Below are 19732 nucleotides of genomic sequence, written 5' to 3' on the forward strand. Positions count from 1 at the left end.
GAAGCCAGACAAAACCAGGAAACTGAGGACCTCAGGCAAAGGATGTTCCAAAAGCAAGTCATGGCATAAGCCCTGACCCTGGTGGTACGGGGACAGGAGCCCCATGTGGAAGGGAAGCTCCTTCAGCTGGGATGCACACAGCTCACAGAAGAATAGACCAGTGCTTCCTACTGTTCCTAGGGAAGGGAAAGAGGGAAGGGGCTGGAAATGGTAGAGGGAAGAGAAGGAAGACTGGAGATCAATTGTAAGCAATGTAGCCTCCATAGAAATTCAGGAAGAGTTTCTCTTAGACACCCCCCACCTCCAATCAGTACTGGATCTGTGTGTACGTATCAAGGGGAAAATACATGTACCACTACCTACCACAATAGGATGGCACAGCAGGCAATATGAAAGGCAGAGAAAAAACACTCAGTGATCAAGAGAAAAAGAGAGACTTCCATTCTGACTCAGTGGTCAGGGATATCTTCATCGACCAAATGGACATTCTTCTGGATGCGGAAGAATGGGAGGATTTTGAAAGGTAATGAGGTAGAGAAATGTCCTCAACTCTACAGCTTGTGCTGTAGATCCTACGTGTGTCACTGTCCAACCCCCAGGACAGACCTGAGGTCTGAGTCCAGCCTCAGCCAAGTCCCTCTGGGCCCCGTCCTGACTCACTAGCTCTTTCCCTTTCCTTCCGTCTAGTTCATCGATAGAAGAGTGGCTGTGACCCGAAGGAATGTCTGACCCCCACAGCAGTCCTCTCCTGCCAGAGCCACTTTCCAGCAGATACAAACTCTACGAGGCAGAGTTTACCAGCCCGAGCTGGCCCTCGACATCCCCGGATACTCACCCAGCTCTGCCCCTCCTGGAAATGCCTGAAGAAAAGGTGAGAAGTGTCCCTCCTAGGATGTTTCCTGGGAGGGAGGGGATGGGAAAAGTGGGGGCAAAAGATGCCGCTTTCCCACCTTCCCAGTGAACTTAGCACACTGAGGAAGTGCCACTGTCAGTACATGGTGACACCCATGGTGGGTCCTACCTGGCCTTAGATAATGTGGCTCTTCGTGAGACATGATTTTAAGGACAAGTACAGAATACAGGCACTCGCTCACCAGTCTTTCAATCAGTCTCCAAAATCTTTCCCCTTAAACCTGCTCCCTTGAACTACCCTACTGTCTCCAAAGGGAAGGCCTTTGTTGAAACGCAGGCCATTAGCATCCTCGGTGGTAGCACAGAGGTAGACTGGCTGGCCACTGCTGCAGTAGAGAGGGACTCAAGACTGCTGGGATGGCCTTCCAGAGCTGTCCTGACTTGCAATGAGGAAGTCCCATATCTTTACTCATCACTACTTTGAAATTACAGAAGGTATTGGATCTGCTGTGCATACATGTATATCTTAATTTTTAGTATGATTATAACTGCATTTCAGTATAATTGGCTTGGTTTGCTGTCCTATTTATCTGATCTTTGCATTTACAAACATTATTCTGAAAAGAAGCTCATGGGCTTCATTAAACTGCCAAAAGAGATCCATGGCACAAAGGTGAAGAAATCCTGCTGTGAAGAAGGTGCATGGTCCTGGGAAGAGCAGGCTTGTACGGGGCACTCTATGCAGCCGCAGACAATGGGCATGTGTTCCACCCTTTGTCTCATGATCCTTTATTTTTATCAAAAACCTGCCACCCTCCTCTATCCCCAAATGTCCCTGCTTTCAGAAAGCTGTATCATTTGATGTCTGGTTGGTTTCTCCTAAAAGGATCTCCGGTCTTCCAATGAAGACAGTCACATTGTGAAGATTGAAAAGCTCAATGAAAGGAGTAAAAGGAAAGACAACGGGGTGGCCCATCGGGACTCAGCAGGCCAAAGGTGCATCAGCCTCTCCAAAGCAGTGGGCTACGTCACGGGCGACATGAAGGAGTACAGGATCTGGCTGAAAGGTAGGAAAATACCCTGGGGAGAGGCAGCCAGACCAGGCCAGGCCAGAGAGACAACCCTCTCTCCAGTTTGGTCCAAAGCTGCTCCCTCACTCATTCACCCTCACCCTGGGTGGATCTGCCCAGGACTGGACCTCACCCAGGGCTGGAGTCCACAGCTGGGGGAACTTCAGCCCTAAGCTGACTCCAAGGGGATATGATATACCCTACTGGCCTGGAATTCTCACGGTTTCAGAATTAAATGCATTGATCTTAGTTCTTTGCAAATTGCTCGTTCCTATGTGAAATAGATATAGGACAACCATATTAGCAACATATAAGCCATTTCCCAAGCTAGCTGAATGATCATTCCTTCACTCGATTTACTTGTTGCACAGCCATTTATTATGTGCCTGCTATGTGCCAAGAAAATATTGGTATCATCCTTCCCAAAGCTTCAGGATTCTTTCCTTTTAACTTCTTCTCGAACTAAACACCGAAAGGAACGCCACACCCTTCACTCCCACTAGCCCCGACACCTGCACCAGTTGTCGTGGAAACCAAACCAGCAAATGAGGCAGAATGTACGCCCCTCTCCTATACCTGGCCTCCTCCAGGCCCTTACTCAGTACTGATTTTCACAGCTGGGCTACAACAATTTCTTCCCTAGTGTCTTTTCTTCAGGCTACTTTCTTTGCTGCTCAGATACTAGCCCTTAACTGAGTCATCCAGCACTACAGAAAAAAGAATTTCCTGCCCCCACCCCCCAACCTTCCCCACCCTTTCTTTTGGACCAATAAATTTCCCTTGGAATGCTCCCGGGGCTTCTTTTCCAACCAAGCCAATGGCTGGAACAGCGTTAAATTGTCCTCACCACGGTGCCTCTGTCTATATGGTAAAAACTACCACCCACTGCAGAATGATTGCTGGGCTACTGAGAGATTTGGGCTGGGCACCAGCCTCCCCTCTACCCCCACCCCTCCACCCCGACCCCTGGCCTCGCTGAATGGGAAGGGTCCTGGCTTGCACATTCCTGTTTGCCTTGGTTGCCATGCCAACCAGCAGTTCAGCAGAGCAGCCCAAGCTGGACCTGCTGATGGCTCGCTCTCTGTCTCTTTCAGACAAGCACCTTGCCCTCCAGTTCATAGACTGGGTCCTGAGAGGGACCGCTCAGGTGATGTTCGTCAACAATCCTCTCAGCGGCCTCATCATCTTCATAGGGCTGCTGATCCAGAATCCCTGGTGGACAATCACTGGGGGCCTGGGGACAGTGGTCTCGACCTTAACAGCTCTCGCCTTGGGCCAAGACAGGTGGGTCCCTCTCTATAGGGATTTTAGCAAGATGTGTGGAACAGAAAGTAGAGAGGTGTTTACTTGAGTAATCAGTCAACCTTACCCTCCCAGCCAGCCAAAGTCTCCTGAGTATCAACTTTAAGCAGGTCACTGACAGTCCTTGCAGAATTACACTGCTCCTGCTCACAGCATGTGACAGTGTCAACATTCATTTGACTGTGGAGACTTCTGCAAACACTGCCTCAGAGGGAGGTGCAGAGGAACAGCTAAGCTGTTCTTCCCTCACAGAGCCTACCATCTAGTTGAAGGAGACAAGATTAATAGGCAATGAATGTCTCAGAATAATACAGGACAGTATATAATTGAGTTCAGAGAAGACAGACATTACCAAGTGTTGGGAAGATTAGAGAGGCTACCTCTGAGTTATAAAGGTTGCATATGGGGGATCTGAGAGAAGGCGAGAAGAGAGAGGAGGACAGTGTGGGAAGGGGCACTGAGGAAGGGGAGCAAACAGGGCTGGCAGGAGGCATAGATACAGATGTGGAAGGAGAAGTTGGCCTCGCACTGGCTGGTGCAAAGTCAAGTAACAATAACAAGGGCCAGGCACGGTGGCTCACGCCTACAATCTCAGCACTTTGGGAGGCTTAAGACAGGCAGATCACTTGAGGCCAGGAGTTTGAAGCCAGTCTGGCCAACATGGTGAAACCCCGTCTCTACTACAAATACAAAAATTAGCTGTGCATGGTCGTGCATGCCTGTAATCCCAGCTACTCGGAAGGCTGAGGATCTCTTAAACCTGGGAGGTGGAGGTTGCAGTGAGCCAAGATCATGCCACTGCACTCCAGCCAGGGTGACAGAGCAAGACTTTCTCAAAAAAAAAAAAAAGAAAAAAGAAAAGAAAAGAAAAGAATAAAAACTTGCATTTTGTAGAACTTGACCACTTCCTCAGACTTTGCCGTATATTTTTCCAGTGGCTCCCAAACTTTCCTGATGGTCAGAATCACTTAAGGTGGTTGTTAAGAAATAGTTTCAGGCCGGGCATGGTGGTTCACACCTGTAATCTCAGTACTTCAGGAGGCCAAGGCGAGTGGATCACAAAGTCAAGAGATTGAGACCATTCTGGCCAATATGGTGAAACCCCATCTCTACTAAAAGTACAAAAATTAGCTGGGCATGGTGGCGCTTGCCTGTTGTCCCAGCTACTTGGGAGGCTGAGGCAGGAGAATTGCTTGAACCCGGGAGGCGGAGGTTGCAGTTAGCCGAGATCACACCACTACACTCCAGCCTGGTGACAGAGCGAGACTCTGCCAAAAAAAAAAAAAAAAAAAAAAAAGAAAGAAAGAAAGAAGGAAGGAAGGAAAGAAGGAAGGAAGGAAAGAGAAAGAAAGAAAGAAAGAAAGAAAGAAAGAAAGAAAGAAAGAAAGAAAGAAAGAAAGAAAGAAAGAAAGAAAGAAATCGTTTTGGCCCACTCCTCCCCCTTCCTCTCATAGCTATGAAAATTCAGTGGATCTGAGAGTGAGTACTTTTAACAAGGTCCTCCTAGATGCTTCTGATGGTCAGAGAAGTTTGGGAAACACTGGATTATCCCCTATCTTAGTGTTTTTCAATTTGGGGATCACCAAGCCATTTCCAGATCATGAATTAATTGTCAGCAGCATTTTTTAAAGTTAATAGAATAAAATAAAACTGATGAGAGTTATTTATATATGGTAATGGTAAATATTATTTGGTGGAATTTATGTTGGGGATGTGTGCGTGGGAGAGAGAGAAAGAAAGAAAGTGAAATCTAAGTCATAATATAAAATGCATTTCTTACAGTGGGTTTCTCTCAAAAAAAGAAAACTGAGAAGCACTGTCATAGCCTATTAACTGTGACTCTTACCACCACTGCACAAGGCACAGTGAAGGGAACAGAGTCCACATCTTGCAAGTGAGGGAAAGGAGACTGGAAGGGGAGAGCTACCTACCAAAGGTGCCACAGCCAGTGGGTGGCAGGACTTAGGCTTGGAGGCGTGACCTGCATCTTCTGGGCTCAAGGTCATGCTGTCCCCATCATGGCACCTGTGAGGACAACGTGGTCAGAGGCCCATTGGTGAACCCAAAGTAATCAGAGCTGGAAGTGTTGTAACGAACGTCAGGCCCAGCTGACATTCCTCATTCCACCGAGGGAAATCCATGAGTCAGCCTGGCCCTGGTGAGAAGTTGCTCATGCACCTCTAGGGTGGCCTTGGAGGACCACTCGGATTCTAGCATGCTAGGAGGCCATTCAAAGTCAGACGGATGAGAGGCTGAATTCTTCTGAGTGCAGATCTGGTGGGTGAGATTAAAAATGGGCTCCAGCCAGGTTCTTGTGTCTCCTTCAGTTAGTGGGCCCCCTATTCCTTGTTCCCATGTACCTATCAACCATGGGCAGCTGGCACAGAACTGAGCCCCTGGCAGATCAGCCCATGCCTCACTGCTTCATCACTGTGTGCTGAAATTTACCTGGGGTGAACTCTGTCCAGCCCACTGCCTTCTTAGCTGTGTGACTCAGGCAAGTACTTCCCCCTCCAGCCCCATTATCCTCATCTGTATAATCTACTGTCCAGCTGAGATGAGCCCAAGACCCTCCCTGCGCTGACACTCTGATTCTTTGATTATCCTCCCCACCATTAATCTACTGGTAAACATGCCAAGCCATTCAGAGAGTCACTTCACAGACTGCAGTTTTACAAGGGGGGATGCACACCAGGCATGCCTAATCCTCACAAACACCCTGATTAAGAATTTAAGATAAATATGCATCAGATAAAAACCCAGTCCCTCAGCTTGGCTCCCCAAGTGTCATTTGATGGGTCCTACAGTACCTAGTGCTCAATCAACATCACACTTGTCCCTAGTTAAGTACTTTTGCTTCTGTGATCCCTGACACCAGCTGTACCTCTGTCTATCTAATTCTACAGTTCCCTGGAATCCTTCCTCCCCCAGGGAGCCACTCCTGATTCCCTCTATGCTCTCTGAACTTTTCTTTCTCTCTGAACAACCACAGAACACATCCCAGTACTAGACTGAATTGTTCTGTAATTAATTTTTTTGATTCTTCTTTCTCTGGATATATTCTAAGCATGTTCAGGAGAAGTTGGTTTCCATTCTGTGCCATATACACCCACAGTGCCTAGAAAAGATCTAGGCTTTGTTGCTGACAGGTCAGTGTCTTGTTCTACATCATAGACTCAAAACTCTAGCCACTGGACACAACATCCATACACATATCTTCTAAGGAGCCACGAGCTCACTGCTGTACACAATGAACCACTGACACAGTTGCATATTCTAAGCATGACCTCCATCACCCCCACTACCCTTTAATCACCTCCGCTGTCCCCACCCCCAATTCCCTACTAGCCTAAGACTATACTTTACAGATGGTAACTGAAGGTGAACAACACCAACGCTGCAGTGTCCTGATGGAATGTGGTCTTAATGGAGACCTTTTTGGCACTGGAGTTGAACCCAATTTTGTATATTTTATAGTCAGGGAGGGAAATCCAGAAACCACCAAAGTTTTAGTAAAAACAAGAGTTCTGGAGGGACACTCTCCACAGGGTGGGACAGCTATTGGTATTAAAACAAAAAAAGCACTAATTTATATCACCAAACACAAATGGGAAAATGTAGAGAAAATGCAAACACACTAAAAATAATGATTTTCCCAAAACATGGATTTCTGCTCCTGAAGTGCTCCCCAGTGGTCTTCTCTGCCACCTCCCTCCATCCCACCCACTGCCTGTCTCCAGCTGCCCCCATATCTTCCTGGCCTCAAGAGCAGCTGACCACACAGCTTGTCCTGTGTCCAGTACAAGTGTCCAGACATGTGCCTTGTGCTACAGCTTTCTTGCAGGAAGCTGTCTAGATATGCTCTCTCCTGCCCCTTTCCCATCCTCCTGCTCTCCTCTTATCTAGGTCACTAGACCTCCTGGTCACTGCAGAGGTGAAAGGTCCTCCCCCTTCCAGACCTAAGCCACAGCACCTGCTGGGTTGGAGCCCTCCTCTAGCCAGAATTCCCTTCCTGCATCTCAGGGAGCCCTAAGCTTCCAGAAGCTTCTGCCATGCAAGAACAGCCAACACATGGTAAGGTTTAGCATGCCCACATTATTCATTCAACAAATACTAGCTGAGCACCCTCCATGCACAGATACTCTTGACATTGCTGGGTTACTGGGCCACAGCAACGGACACACAGACACACTTCAGCCCTCATAGAACTAAGGCAGGTGCAGAGGGACTGACCACAAGCACACACAGTTCACTCCTTGGCAGGGGCCTTGCATCGCAAGCTGCCTACACCCCTCTCTCACCCACAGCCTATGCCCCTCACCCGGCAGAGCAATTAGAAAGGTCAAGGACAGTGTTTATTATGATCAGGAGGAGAATTGTAGGTGCACACACCAGCTTCTCCTCTGAAAAAAGGAGGGGCTAGACTCATGCTTGGATACTACCACACTTCTGGGCTGCTCCACACCAAGGGGCACCGGGGAACCCAAAGCTAAACCAGCTTATTCACTCTGGTGCAGACATGCAGAGAGAGAAGGTACACAGATTCCAGCTACAGATAATTTTTTTTTTTTTGAGACAGGGTCTTGCTTTGTCACCCAGGCTGGACTAGAGTGCAATGGTGAGATCTTGGCTCACTGCAGCCTCAACTTCCTGGGCTCAAGTGATCCTCCCACCTTAGCCTTCCAAGTAGCTGGGACTACAGGCATGCACTATCACGCCTGGCTAATTTTTGTATTTTAGCAGAGATGGGGTTTCACCATGTTGCCCAGGCTGGTTGAACTCCTGGGTGCAAGTCATCTTCCCACCTTGGACTCCCAAAGTGCAGGGATTACAGGCATGAGCCACTGAGCCTGGCCAACTACAGAGAATTTTACACAATGTAATCATAATACTCTTTCTCCTTCCCTCTCTTCTCTCTCCCTCACTCCCACACACAACTTCCTTGTGTCACACCTCAGGTTTCTATTATATTTCCCTCTATATTTAGCAGTCTAAGTCTCCCCTGATAAAGAAGAGCTTAACCACAGACAAAGTGCATAATTTTAATTGTTGATCAGCAAGACAAGGGGGTGTGTGTGTGTTATCAGGAAAGGTGCTGGCAGCTATGTGACTGACCAATATTCATTGAGCGAACTGACTTTTTTCTAAGCATTATTATTAAAGGAATCATCTAAATTAAGCATATCCTCAGAACACCAGGAGGGAAGGGCCCAGTAACACCACCAACTTCAAATGCAAAATCAGTCTGTTTCACCGCCAGGTCTGCCATTGCCTCAGGACTCCATGGGTACAACGGGATGCTGGTGGGACTGCTGATGGCCGTGTTCTCGGAGAAGTTAGACTACTACTGGTGGCTTCTGTTTCCTGTGACCTTCACAGCCATGTCCTGGTGAGGCACCTCATTTTTTCTGCTCATAGCTCCATGGGGCCCCCAAGACGCTTGTGTCTTATACTGGCCAGAGACAGGACATACACATGTGGGACCCAGCCCCTTCATAGCCAAGTTAGCTTGTCTGACACCATGAAAGCCCATGAGTTCTCTTGTAACACAAGGGGGTCATTTGGAGACATGGAATAAGGAGGATTCTTTTGTTTGTTTGTTTGACACAGAGTCTCGCTCTGTCGTCCAGGCTGGAGTGCAGTGGTGCAATCTCGGCTCACTGCAAGCTCCACCTCCCGGGTTCACACCATTCTCCTGCCTCAGCCACACAAGTAGCTGGGACTACAGGCACCCGCCACCACACCCAGCTAATTTTTTTTATTTTTAGTAGAGACAGGGTTTCACTGTGTTAGCCAAGATGGTCTCGATCTCCTGACCTCGTGATCCACCTGCCTCGGCCTCCCAAAGTGCTGGGATTACAGGCGTGAGCCACCATGCCCGGCCAGGAGGATTCTTTAAACCAACAAAAGACAACATTTTTTTAATTGCAATGGTAATCTTCCTGAATGACATTCTTAGTAATAAAAGTCAGCATTTCCTAAGTTATTCCTACATGCTTGACACAGTGCTAAGCAGGGCTTATGCAGTGCTAAGTACGGCTGCATTTGCCATCAGTTTACGGAAGGGAAGACCAAGGCATGCAGAGATTAAGTCACTTGCCCCAAGTTGTACTTTGTGGAAGTTTTTGATGCTGGCATTCCAAATCCAATCTGCACTATTAAACCCCAGGTTGCATGGGAATTGTCTATTATGTGGCATAACCATGACCTAAAAGCTGAAAACCTGCTTGTGATAGAAGCAGAGAGCTTTCTTGGAACAGAATATTTATATGTAAAGCATAGAATCTTTGAACTGGAAGTATCGGTTGAGATCTTGCTGGGCAATCACCTCATATTCTAGATGAAATAAGAAGGTCACCATGAAAGGGAGTTAGGAACAAATATTCACCTAGCGAAGGGTGTGCTGGGCCATTCACACACATGATCCTTAGTTCATGTAAATTTACAGCAGGTCTGTCAAGCATCTTGGGGTCTCTGCAGTGTGCTCACTGTCATGGTGAACCTTTGTCCCCCAGACCCTGACTTCACATGTGTATACCACCCTGTTCTCAACTTCCCTCAAACAGTGTGATTTATTCTTATTGTCAGCAATAAATCAGACAGGATGATTTACTTTTAACATCTCTAAGAAGTAAATGTCTTTCCTTGGTTTCAAAGTCTGCAGTTACTAAAACCAGTTAGTTTAATTTAGCTTAACTACTCTTTTATTACTTTTTAGTAGTGCTTGCAAATAAATTACTACATTAAGGATTCTGGGCAATTTAGTTTTCTTCTTAGGGTTTCGTTCTTAATCCATTGGGACAAAAAGCCAAGACAGTTATTTCTATGGGGATTTTCTTAATGCCCCCCACATTCCCGCCTGTGAAAAGGAGAACTTGCCCTCATTTGCAATACATTTGGTTTAAAACTACATAGATTAAGCCCCTCAACACAGCTCCTCAACCACATTGCACTGGTTGGCAATTAGACTTCAGTGCCCCCCATCCCACTTCCCAATTTAAAGGACAAAAAACACTGAGCACCCCACCCTGGGCTCTGTGCTACTACTCCAGTGCATTCATCAATCCATTTATGGGGACCCTGAAATTCAAGTCATAGGGTAGGTATCCATAGTGCCATTTTCCAGATTCATTCAATAAACAAATATCTGTTGAGTGCCTGAACTATTTGTTGAGTGAAAGGTTGACCCTAGATGCTGGGAATATTTGTAAACAAGGAAAAGTCTCTATTCCCTTGGAGCTAACATTCTTCTTGGCTAAGACAGAAATAAACTCATAAACTAGTTAATAAAAGGGATCATTTCAAGATGTGATAAGTGCTTTGAGGAAAGCAAGAGAGGCTAAATGGGACAGCAAATGATTCCAGACATGTGTGATCAGGGAAGACAACTCTGCAGAGGGGACATTTGAGCTGTCGCCTAAATGATAAGAAGGCATCTGTCATCTGAAGATGTGGGTGAAGGATGTTGCAGGCAGAAGCAGCCCCCAACTGGGGAAGTGTGATGTATTCTAAGAAGAGAGACAAGACTGGTGTGGCAGAAGCCCAGTGAAGGATGGAGGAGTGGCAGGAGGGGAGGGCAGGGACTCGATGAGAGTCAGACCAGGTACACCCTGTAGACCCAGTAAGCCTTTGGATTTCTATATCAGCTGTGATAGAAAGCAGTTAGAGAGTTTTAGGCAGAGATGTGATGGGATATGGTTTAAATCTAAACAAATCACTCTGTTTGCAGGATGGAGACGGATTTTAACTGGAGTAAGAGTGGATGCTGGAAGCATCTGCTACAATAATCCACAATTGTCTGCTACAAAACCCCACAGAGATGACAGTGTTTAGATTAGAGTGATATCCATGAACATGGTAAGAAGTGAGTGGGTCTGGGGTATATTTTAAAGAAGATAGAGGCAACATAACTTGTTGGGAGGTTGTGGAAAACCAAGGAGAGGAAAAAAAAAGAAAATTGAATACACTCCTTTAATTTGCCTAAGTACCTAGGTTGATACAAAAGACCAAGAGAAGAACTGGTTGGTGGCAGGAGACAGGATACAAATCAAGAATTCTGTTTGGACACATTATACTATAGACTTCCAAGTAGAGATGTTGTAAAGGCAATTGGATGTACAAATCTGGAACAGTGATATGATCAAGATTTGGGAGGTGGAAGCACACAGAAGCTTTCATCTATGGTACTAAAGGCTATCACCCAACAGAGAAGATTTTTTAAAAGAGAGAAAAAATATTCAAGACAGAGTCCCATAGGCTCTTCCAACATTTAGAAGTCTGGCAAGAGAGGGGAAAAACCATCAAAAGAGACTAAGAAGGAACAGACAAAAAGAAAACTAAGAAAATCCAGTGTCATGGTAGCCCAGACAAAGTATTTCAACATGGTGGGCAGGTCCAACTGTCAAATCAAAGCAATAGGGAATGACCATGGACTTAGCAAGATAGATGCCATTGGTGAAATGGACAAGAGCCATTTCCATGGTGTAATGAGGGCACACACCTGATTGAAGTGGGCTTGGGAAAGACTAGGAAGAGAAAGATTGGGGATAGCACAGAAAGCCAACCATTTCGAGGGATACTGCCCTGAAGGGGAGCAGAGAAATGGAGCCACAGCTGGAGTGGCCATCAGGTTAAAGGGGGAAGATGTTTAAAGGTAGAAGATACTAGAGCATGTTATATCCTGATGAGAATGATCCAAAGAAAAAGAAGAGATTGAAGCTGCAGGAGAGAAAGGAGAAAATTACAGGAATGAAGTCCCTGAGGCAGATTAGATCCAAAGAACAGGGAAAATAACTGGCCTGATGAAGGAGCAGGGATGCTTCCATTATGTGAAAAAGACAGAGAGGCAGATTATGTGGGAAGAAAGCAGACAGGGTGTGGATTTTATGGCTGGGAAAACAAGCCTTTCTCATCTTGTCACTTCTATTTTCTTAATGAAGTAAAGCCAGGTGGTTGGCGGAGGCTAAAGGGAAGCAGACAGTAAAGATTTGAGGAGAAAGGTGAAAATGTGAAATACTTGTCTCAGCAAGTCGGAGAGTTAATTGGTGAGGGATGTGTAGGAGGGTTTTCAGGAAGTCTTAAATGCCTTTTTGAAATTCATGGTCATTCATTAAAAGCAGACAATTTAAACACATCATGCAACTTCAGGTTTTGCCCAGCAGGTCACTGAGTGTGGATGATGTGGGGTATTTGGTATCTAGGGTGGCTGGTGCCTTCCAGAGGAAACTGAAGCTAAGGGAGATTAATTACCTAACATTGTTCCTTCAGCCTGTATGCATAGGAGTGAGTCAGGATTTGCACTAAGCTTCATCTGTCTCCAACATCCATTCTCCTTCCAAGGAAAAGGTGAAGAAGACAGAGGGTACAAACAACTGAAGGTTCTATTTTCCCCTGGCAGTTTCCAGAGTAGCTCTAAGTATTTTTGCTGAAACTAGACCTGCAAATTACCCATATGCCATTGCAGCCTCCTCCTAGAAGGTCAGTCTTCTAAAATGTTCTCACAGCCTTGAACAATAGTCATTGTACACCTTGGTGATTCAAAGGCAATACATTACATTTTGTTTAGTTTTCTCGGTTTAAAAAACAAGGAAATATTTCCACTATTTTATAAAGTGTTTTACTCAAAATAAGTTATGATATTTTTAAAATTTGTTTCTCAGAGGTGTAAGCTTATGAAGCAGATGACAATAAATTGGCAAAAAAAAGAAAAGAAAAAGGTAAGAGCTGAAATTGAATACCTTATTCTATTCCCTATCCCAGATCATTGGAACACTGGAGTCTCAAGGGGGCCAGGAATGCTGTGCCTAGGAGAGGAGGCAGTGGATGATACAGTGGCCAGAGCTGCTGAGACAATGTAGACCTCAGGATGTCACAGGGATTAACCCTCTGTCTCTTCCATCTTCAGCCCAGTTCTTTCTAGTGCCTTGAATTCCATCTTCAGCAAGTGGGACCTCCCGGTCTTCACTCTGCCCTTCAACATTGCAGTCACCTTGTACCTTGCAGCCACAGGCCACTACAACCTCTTCTTCCCCACAACACTGGTAGAGCCTGTGTCTTCAGTGCCCAATATCACCTGGACAGAGATGGAAATGCCCCTGGTAAGTTACCCAGCGGTGATGAGTTGAGACCCCCATATTCCACTGCAGACCTTCTCGCCAACCAATTTGTGGACTATCCATGCTCTCAACTTCTCTAGAAACATCTATACCAGATGATGGGCCTCAGCAGGGTATCAGAAAGGGTTGCTGCCACATCCATAGATCCTTTCAACAAGTACTTATTGAGCATGTAACATGGCCTGGACACTTTTTCAGATACTGATAATACAAGACAATGACATCCTGCTCTTATGAAGCCTACATTCTATACAGGGAAACAAATAACAGGCAAGTGAACAGATAAGCGTTGACAGTACAGAACTGTGGTGGTTGAGTGAAAGATATTAGATAAAATGTATAGTCAGATAAAGGGGCAAGATACTAAAATAAACATTTAAAATTGGGATTTTAAAGGCATTAGCCTAGAAGACAGAGGGTTAATTTTATATACTCTCTCTTAGTGGTTCTCAGGCGGGGATAATTTTGCCCCTTGGAGACATTAGGCAATGTCTGGAGACATTTTTATTGTCAAGACTAGAGAGGTGCCCAGCACGCTGCTCCCAGGCCACTTCCCTCTTTCTCTTTGAAACAACAGAGAAAGGCCTTCCTTTTCCTTTTTGTTTAATCAGCTTGTTGTTGCTATATAAGAATTATGAGGAGTGTGAAGAAGGCCTGGTGCTTAGTAAATTTCCATGGCACACCTGACTGCCCTTCACACCAGGGTGTCAGCTGCGGCCTGGGAGCAGCGTGCTGGGAGGGAAGGCCGCCCTGGGGCACAGCTCACCAGGCTGAAATATAGATGCCAGCGGAGGAAGCTTCATTCTAAACCCAGGCTCCATTCCAAGGCCACTCATTCCCTCATTCCTCTCATTCTTGACCGCTTGGGCTTAAAATCTGCGTTCCCGGATGGAAAGGTGGACGTGAACTCCCCTCAGCATCCCGCATTCCTCAGATGTTGGCAATCATGGGATATTTATTAAATAGACTTCCAGCCTGTTCCCAACATTTAAGCTGAGTTCCCTGGTCTGGTACAAAGTGTTTTCTGGGTTTCTATAAATAAATATGATTGAGTACCCCTCCCTTGCCATTCCTTTCGCAAGATTATAAACTCTGGTCCAAACAGCATTTGGTTATTAAAAGGCCATTCATTCAGAGACAAGAGTGAGCAAAGCTTAAGAGCCCTATAGGCTCTTCAAATACTACTCCCTGAAGAAATCATATTTATTCCAGAATTAAATCAAATTCTCAAAAAGTACAAAATTTGGTCCAAAGGGAAAAACTAAATTATTCCCAACATCTACAGCAACGTCTACAGTAGATCATCTATAACTAATCTCCCATCGCACACTAGACTCACCTGAGGCCCTGCCATGCCCCATATCAATTAAATCAGAATGTCTAGGGAAGAGCTGGGCATCAGTATTTGTTTAAAGATTCCCAGGGGATTCCACTGTACAGCAAAGTTTGGGAACCACTGACCTAATCAATTCCTATTTGTTAAGCACCTATGGTGTACCTGGGCATAAAGGGCCCTGTCCTCACAGAGGTCATGTGACCTGGCAATGGTGAAAAGAACTACAGAGTCTTAAAGCTGGAAGATCATCTGCCAAGCCAGCCTCTTGTTACAGATGAGGATGTGACATGCTCACAGTCACACAATGAACTGTGCAGAGCCCTGATGGAAGCTGGAGCCCTCTACTCCCAGGCCAGTGCTCTGCCTGCCCTGCCATTCTCCCTCCTTTCTTTTTCTGCCCTCAAAGGACTCCAAAAATATCGACAATTCAGCCTGGCCACAGAAAAGCCATCTGTCAGCACTGCCAAACAAATCCTCCCCAATTCCAGCACCACCAAGTTACTCTCAGGCACAGGGATGTCTGGGCTTCAGACCATTCTCCAGATGTGCCACATACTACCTTTCTACAATGCTATGCGGTCTTCGAGAGCAGGGGGCATGCCTACTGCTCCTTTCCAAAGGCTCACAACCCCCAGGGTAGCAGTGAATGGGCAGGGGCCACCAAAGAGGACGTGTCAGCAGTGGCTTGACAAAGAGACAGCAAGGGTGACAAAGACCTCAGACCTGAGCTAGGGGTCAAGCTCAGAGCCTCTAGCCTGCACTTGACCAACAACAGGCTGGGTGACTTTCAGTCAATCATACATCAAAATGGTCTACTGTATTTTCAATATTCCTAGAATATTTGTATGGATTTCAGAAGGTCTAGAGGAAATCCCCGAGAGCCCTGAAACTCCCAGTGGCATTCTAGGGAGGAGGTGCATTCTGGTCCCCTCAAAGCAGAAGTCGTATGTTCCTCAGAAGCATCCATGCCCAGCCCATGTTGGGGGCCCTGGCTTTGCATGAGGGTTGCTCAGATGCCTGCTGGGTGGTAGACTGAGGAGCTATTTGTTCTAGCTCATGCCTCCCATGTTCTCTCACATGCTGGAGGGTGCAGTCATCCTCCCGTTCCACTCCATTACTCCCCCGAGAAATGGCTCAAATCTGGCCCTGAGTCTGGTTTTTGCATTATTGTCCCATGCTCCAGTGACCTGTATTCTGTTAACTTTGCAGCTGTTACAAGCCATCCCTGTTGGGGTCGGCCAGGTGTATGGCTGTGACAATCCTTGGACAGGCGGCGTGTTCCTGGTGGCTCTGTTCATCTCCTCGCCACTCATCTGCTTGCATGCAGCCATTGGCTCAATCGTGGGGCTGCTGGCAGGTAGGACAGAGCTCCCTCTCTTCAGGTCCTCAGGATAATTCACTCAAGGTCACTTTTCCCCTACATACAGCAAATCTTCCAGACATTCTCTTCCCTGCAGTTTTAAATACTTTCAGGGAGCCAGGCACGGTGGCTTATGCCTGTAATCCCAGCACTTTGGGAGGCCGAGGCACATAGATGACCTGAACTCAGGGTGAAAACCCATCTCTACTAAAGAAAAAAAAGTACAAAAATTAGCTGGGTGTGGTGGTGGGCACCCATAATCCCAGCTACTTGGGGAGCTGAGGCAGGAGAATCGCTTGAACCCAGGAGGCAGAGGTTGCAATGAGCCAAGATCGTACCACTTCACTCCAGCCTGGGAAATAGAGTGAGACTCCATCTTAAAAAAAAAAAAAATACATGTGGAGAGATGCAAGGAGGTAAGAACCAAGTTGGCCTGCAAACTGAGCCCCTGGAGCTGAGGATGCTGGAGGGACACAGGGGTAGGGGCGGGAGCAGTAACCAAGACCAACTGTGATAGAATAAATGGCCCAGCACTCTGAAATTTTTGTTAAGATACAAAGAAAATTGTTCTCAAACATTGGATTGCCACTTAACAAATGTGCTTTAATATTGCTACCTGTGTACCCGTATGTATACACATTCAGATAGGTATTTGCTCTTTCTGACAACAGAGTCAGAGATTGGGGTAGGAGCATTGGGAGACTGTTTTAGACTTCTTCCAATATTTTTCAAAGATTTTTTTGGAAGCAAAACTTTAAAAAGTATTTTTTATTTGGAAATAGTTTTAAACTCATCAAAAAATGGTAAAAATAAAAATATGAGGCATCTGTAAATTCTTTCCCCAGATGCACCCACTGTTCACATCTTACTCCTTCTGCTGTATCATTCCTCTATCTACATATATCCATAAGTGTATAGGGATATTTTTCCAGAGCACTTGAAACAACTTTTTAAAAATATTTGTTTAAATCTTCAAACCTTTTTGGAAACTTTCTTGCTAAGACTGCAGTTGCTGTAGTCAAAGGAGTAAGAAGGGGCCTAGAATCCCACCTCCTTGCCTCTTCTCACCCAGGAGGAAGTAGTCAGACCTCCAAGTGAAGCCTGTGGCTTTGACAACTGGTTTGGAAACCACTGTTCTCTTTTCATTGAAGGTCTCCTAAGACCGGATGCCATTTGTAGAGGCTCTTTTGATGGGCAGGTTTGGAGATGTGGGGTGAACAACAGCATGGAGGCCACTCTGAGACGTGGCACCAGTCCCAGGGTGGTCTTTGTTCTGTGGCCCAGAATCAGACAGAAATACCACACCTTGTCCCATAGCGCTGTCAGTGGCCACACCCTTCGAGACCATCTACACAGGCCTCTGGAGCTACAACTGCGTCCTCTCCTGCATCGCCATCGGAGGCATGTTCTATGCCCTCACCTGGCAGACTCACCTGCTGGCCCTCATCTGTGGTAGGTGTTCAGAAAAGCTGACAACCAGGTTACTCTGGCTATCCCTTCCCCCCTTGTTTATGTGAAACCCATGGGGACCACTAATCAATACTGTTCAGCAGTGACAGAAAGGCCAGTGGCTTGCGTCCTAATGCCAGTGCTGCCCTTAACAGCTGGGGATTTCAGGTCCCTTTTCTGTCAAATGGGATCACAACCACCGAATGGTATTATACTTACACAGTGTTGTAAAGTTTATAAGGAAATCACATATGCATTTCCTTGTGTGCTAATGACAGCATTCCTGCTCTCTGTAACTCTTCATTCAACAACTGTTTATACAACACCATCAAGTGCCAGGACCTAGTCTAGGTATAGAAGATACCATGGTGACTACATCCTCATGAAGCCACAGCCTAGCAGGAGAGAAGTAATTGCACAAATAATTACTAAGGCTGCAGCGTCCACAAAAGTTGTTGGAATGATCCAGTGAGGTGATGTACCAGGAGCACTAAAAATCATAACCACGTTATGGAAGCTCGATTTCCATAAACAGAGAATATGCTGCCAGAAGGGAAATCAGCCATAGTCCTTCTCATACACCTGTATCCCAGCACAATACCCTGTTATATAAATATACAAACTCACTTAATCCCCCCAAGAATACCACCAGGCTATAGCCTGCCTGGCCCATTTTACAGATGAGGAAATGAGGCTCAGAGGGGCTAATTAACTTGCCCTAGAAGATAGTTATTAATGGCAAAAGGGAGATTCAATCCCAGCCCCAGCTTGCCACCAGCTCTCCTCTCCTGGTATTGTTCTCTGGAAGCAGGACAGGACATTAATAAATAAAACTAGAGTCAAGGAAACAGAAGACTAGCATCTGGAACAGCTTCTCTTTTGTTTTTTCCCACTTATGCATGGAGGCTGAGAATGACTTCCATATCCCTTGTATCCCCTTAGCAGCCAACATGAGGCTGGGTATGGAGACAGTGGACCTAGTAAATATTTGTCAAGTTAAAAGTGCCTGTTATTTTGAGGTTCAGACTATAACTGCCTTTGGCCTTCAGAGAAGTGGCAGATTCCAGTGGCTGGAATCATCTGGGAAGCCTACAGGGGGAGGCTAGGGTTTATCTCAACACTTCTAGTAGGATCTGAGTTGACAAAGAGAGAGGGAAGAGGTGTTCTGAACAGAGAAGGAGAAAGAGCAAAGCTGCAGGCAGGAGTTTGTCCAGAGGCACCAGCTACATGGACAAGCTTTCCTGACTGTCCTCGGGACCCAGCTCCCATGGGGGAACCCAGCTGCCTGGCTCCTGGGGACTGGTTCAGGGGTCTAGTAAGGTTCAGCCCTGGTGAGACCTGGTGAACATCAAGCGGCATCACAGCTGCTCACAGTCTTGAATAGGAGGGACCTTGGCAGGAGCTCGTATAGTCTGACCACTCTTCCCCTACAACAGACAATCATCCAGCCTGTACTAGCTCTTCGCTACCATCAGCGTAGACTAGCATATGATGTGTATTGACCCCTGACTCCATGCAAGGCCACTATGGAAGCAGGGAGGGGACAAAAGGAAATATATGTTTTAATCTCTGCCCGAAGAATGAACAGTCTGGTGGTAGACTGGCCTCACCTGTCTACAGAGATAACAAATGCCAGGCAAGCATGCCAGGTGTCAGGGCATGGTGCAGAATCTGAGGCTGCAGGAGAGAGGGTGGGGCTCCTGTTCTTGGTCTGCAATGGCAGTGGCTTAGGGGGAAGGCCCTGGGAAGCTCACTCTGGTGATCCTTGTTCCTCCACAGCCCTGTTCTGTGCATACATGGAAGCAGCCATCTCCAACATCATGTCAGTGGTAAGTGTGGATTCTCCTGAACACTACCCCAAAGTGCTCTTCCCAGAGCTTCTGGACATATGGGGTTGTGGGGTCTGGGAAAGGAACATTGAGCGGGTAATGGTAGCTGGTGCTCACACGACATCTCTGTTAAGGTTTATCTAAGGTTGTCCGGAGGAGGATTGACAATTGCATACATGTACCTCTAGGAGAGGGAGGTGTGTGTGTGTGTTGAAAGATTGCAATGTAACTAGCAGTGGAAAACACGGACGGACAGATGGAGCTGTGTGACTGGACATGGGGGAACATCCTCAGGCCAATTTTCAGCTCCATCATTGAAAGATTCTGATTGTGGCTCAAATTATCTGTTTTGTTTTTGTTTTCTTTGCAAGACAGGGTCTGGCACTGTTGCCTAGGCTGGAATGCAGTAGTGCAATCTT

At 46.4% G+C, this 19732-nt stretch overlaps 1 protein-coding gene across 1 annotated transcript in view; it reads left to right on the forward strand.

Annotated features, from left to right (window-relative positions):
- Positions 1–693: 693 nt before the first annotated feature.
- SLC14A2 (solute carrier family 14 member 2) overlaps positions 694–19732 on the forward strand; it is a 59411-nt gene continuing 40372 nt past the window's right edge. Inside the window, exons 1-8 of the mRNA XM_034943605.2 lie at positions 694–871; positions 1739–1919; positions 3017–3206; positions 8485–8613; positions 13129–13321; positions 15885–16032; positions 17353–17487; positions 19264–19313. Coding sequence (XP_034799496.1) covers positions 722–871; positions 1739–1919; positions 3017–3206; positions 8485–8613; positions 13129–13321; positions 15885–16032; positions 17353–17487; positions 19264–19313 — 1176 coding nt within the window. The 5' untranslated portion in view covers positions 694–721. The remainder of the gene's footprint in view (positions 872–1738; positions 1920–3016; positions 3207–8484; positions 8614–13128; positions 13322–15884; positions 16033–17352; positions 17488–19263; positions 19314–19732) is intronic.

The sequence above is a fragment of the Pan paniscus genome, chromosome 17 (genome assembly GCF_029289425.2).
Source record: "Pan paniscus chromosome 17, NHGRI_mPanPan1-v2.0_pri, whole genome shotgun sequence".
Classification (NCBI taxonomy): Eukaryota; Metazoa; Chordata; class Mammalia; order Primates; family Hominidae; genus Pan; species Pan paniscus.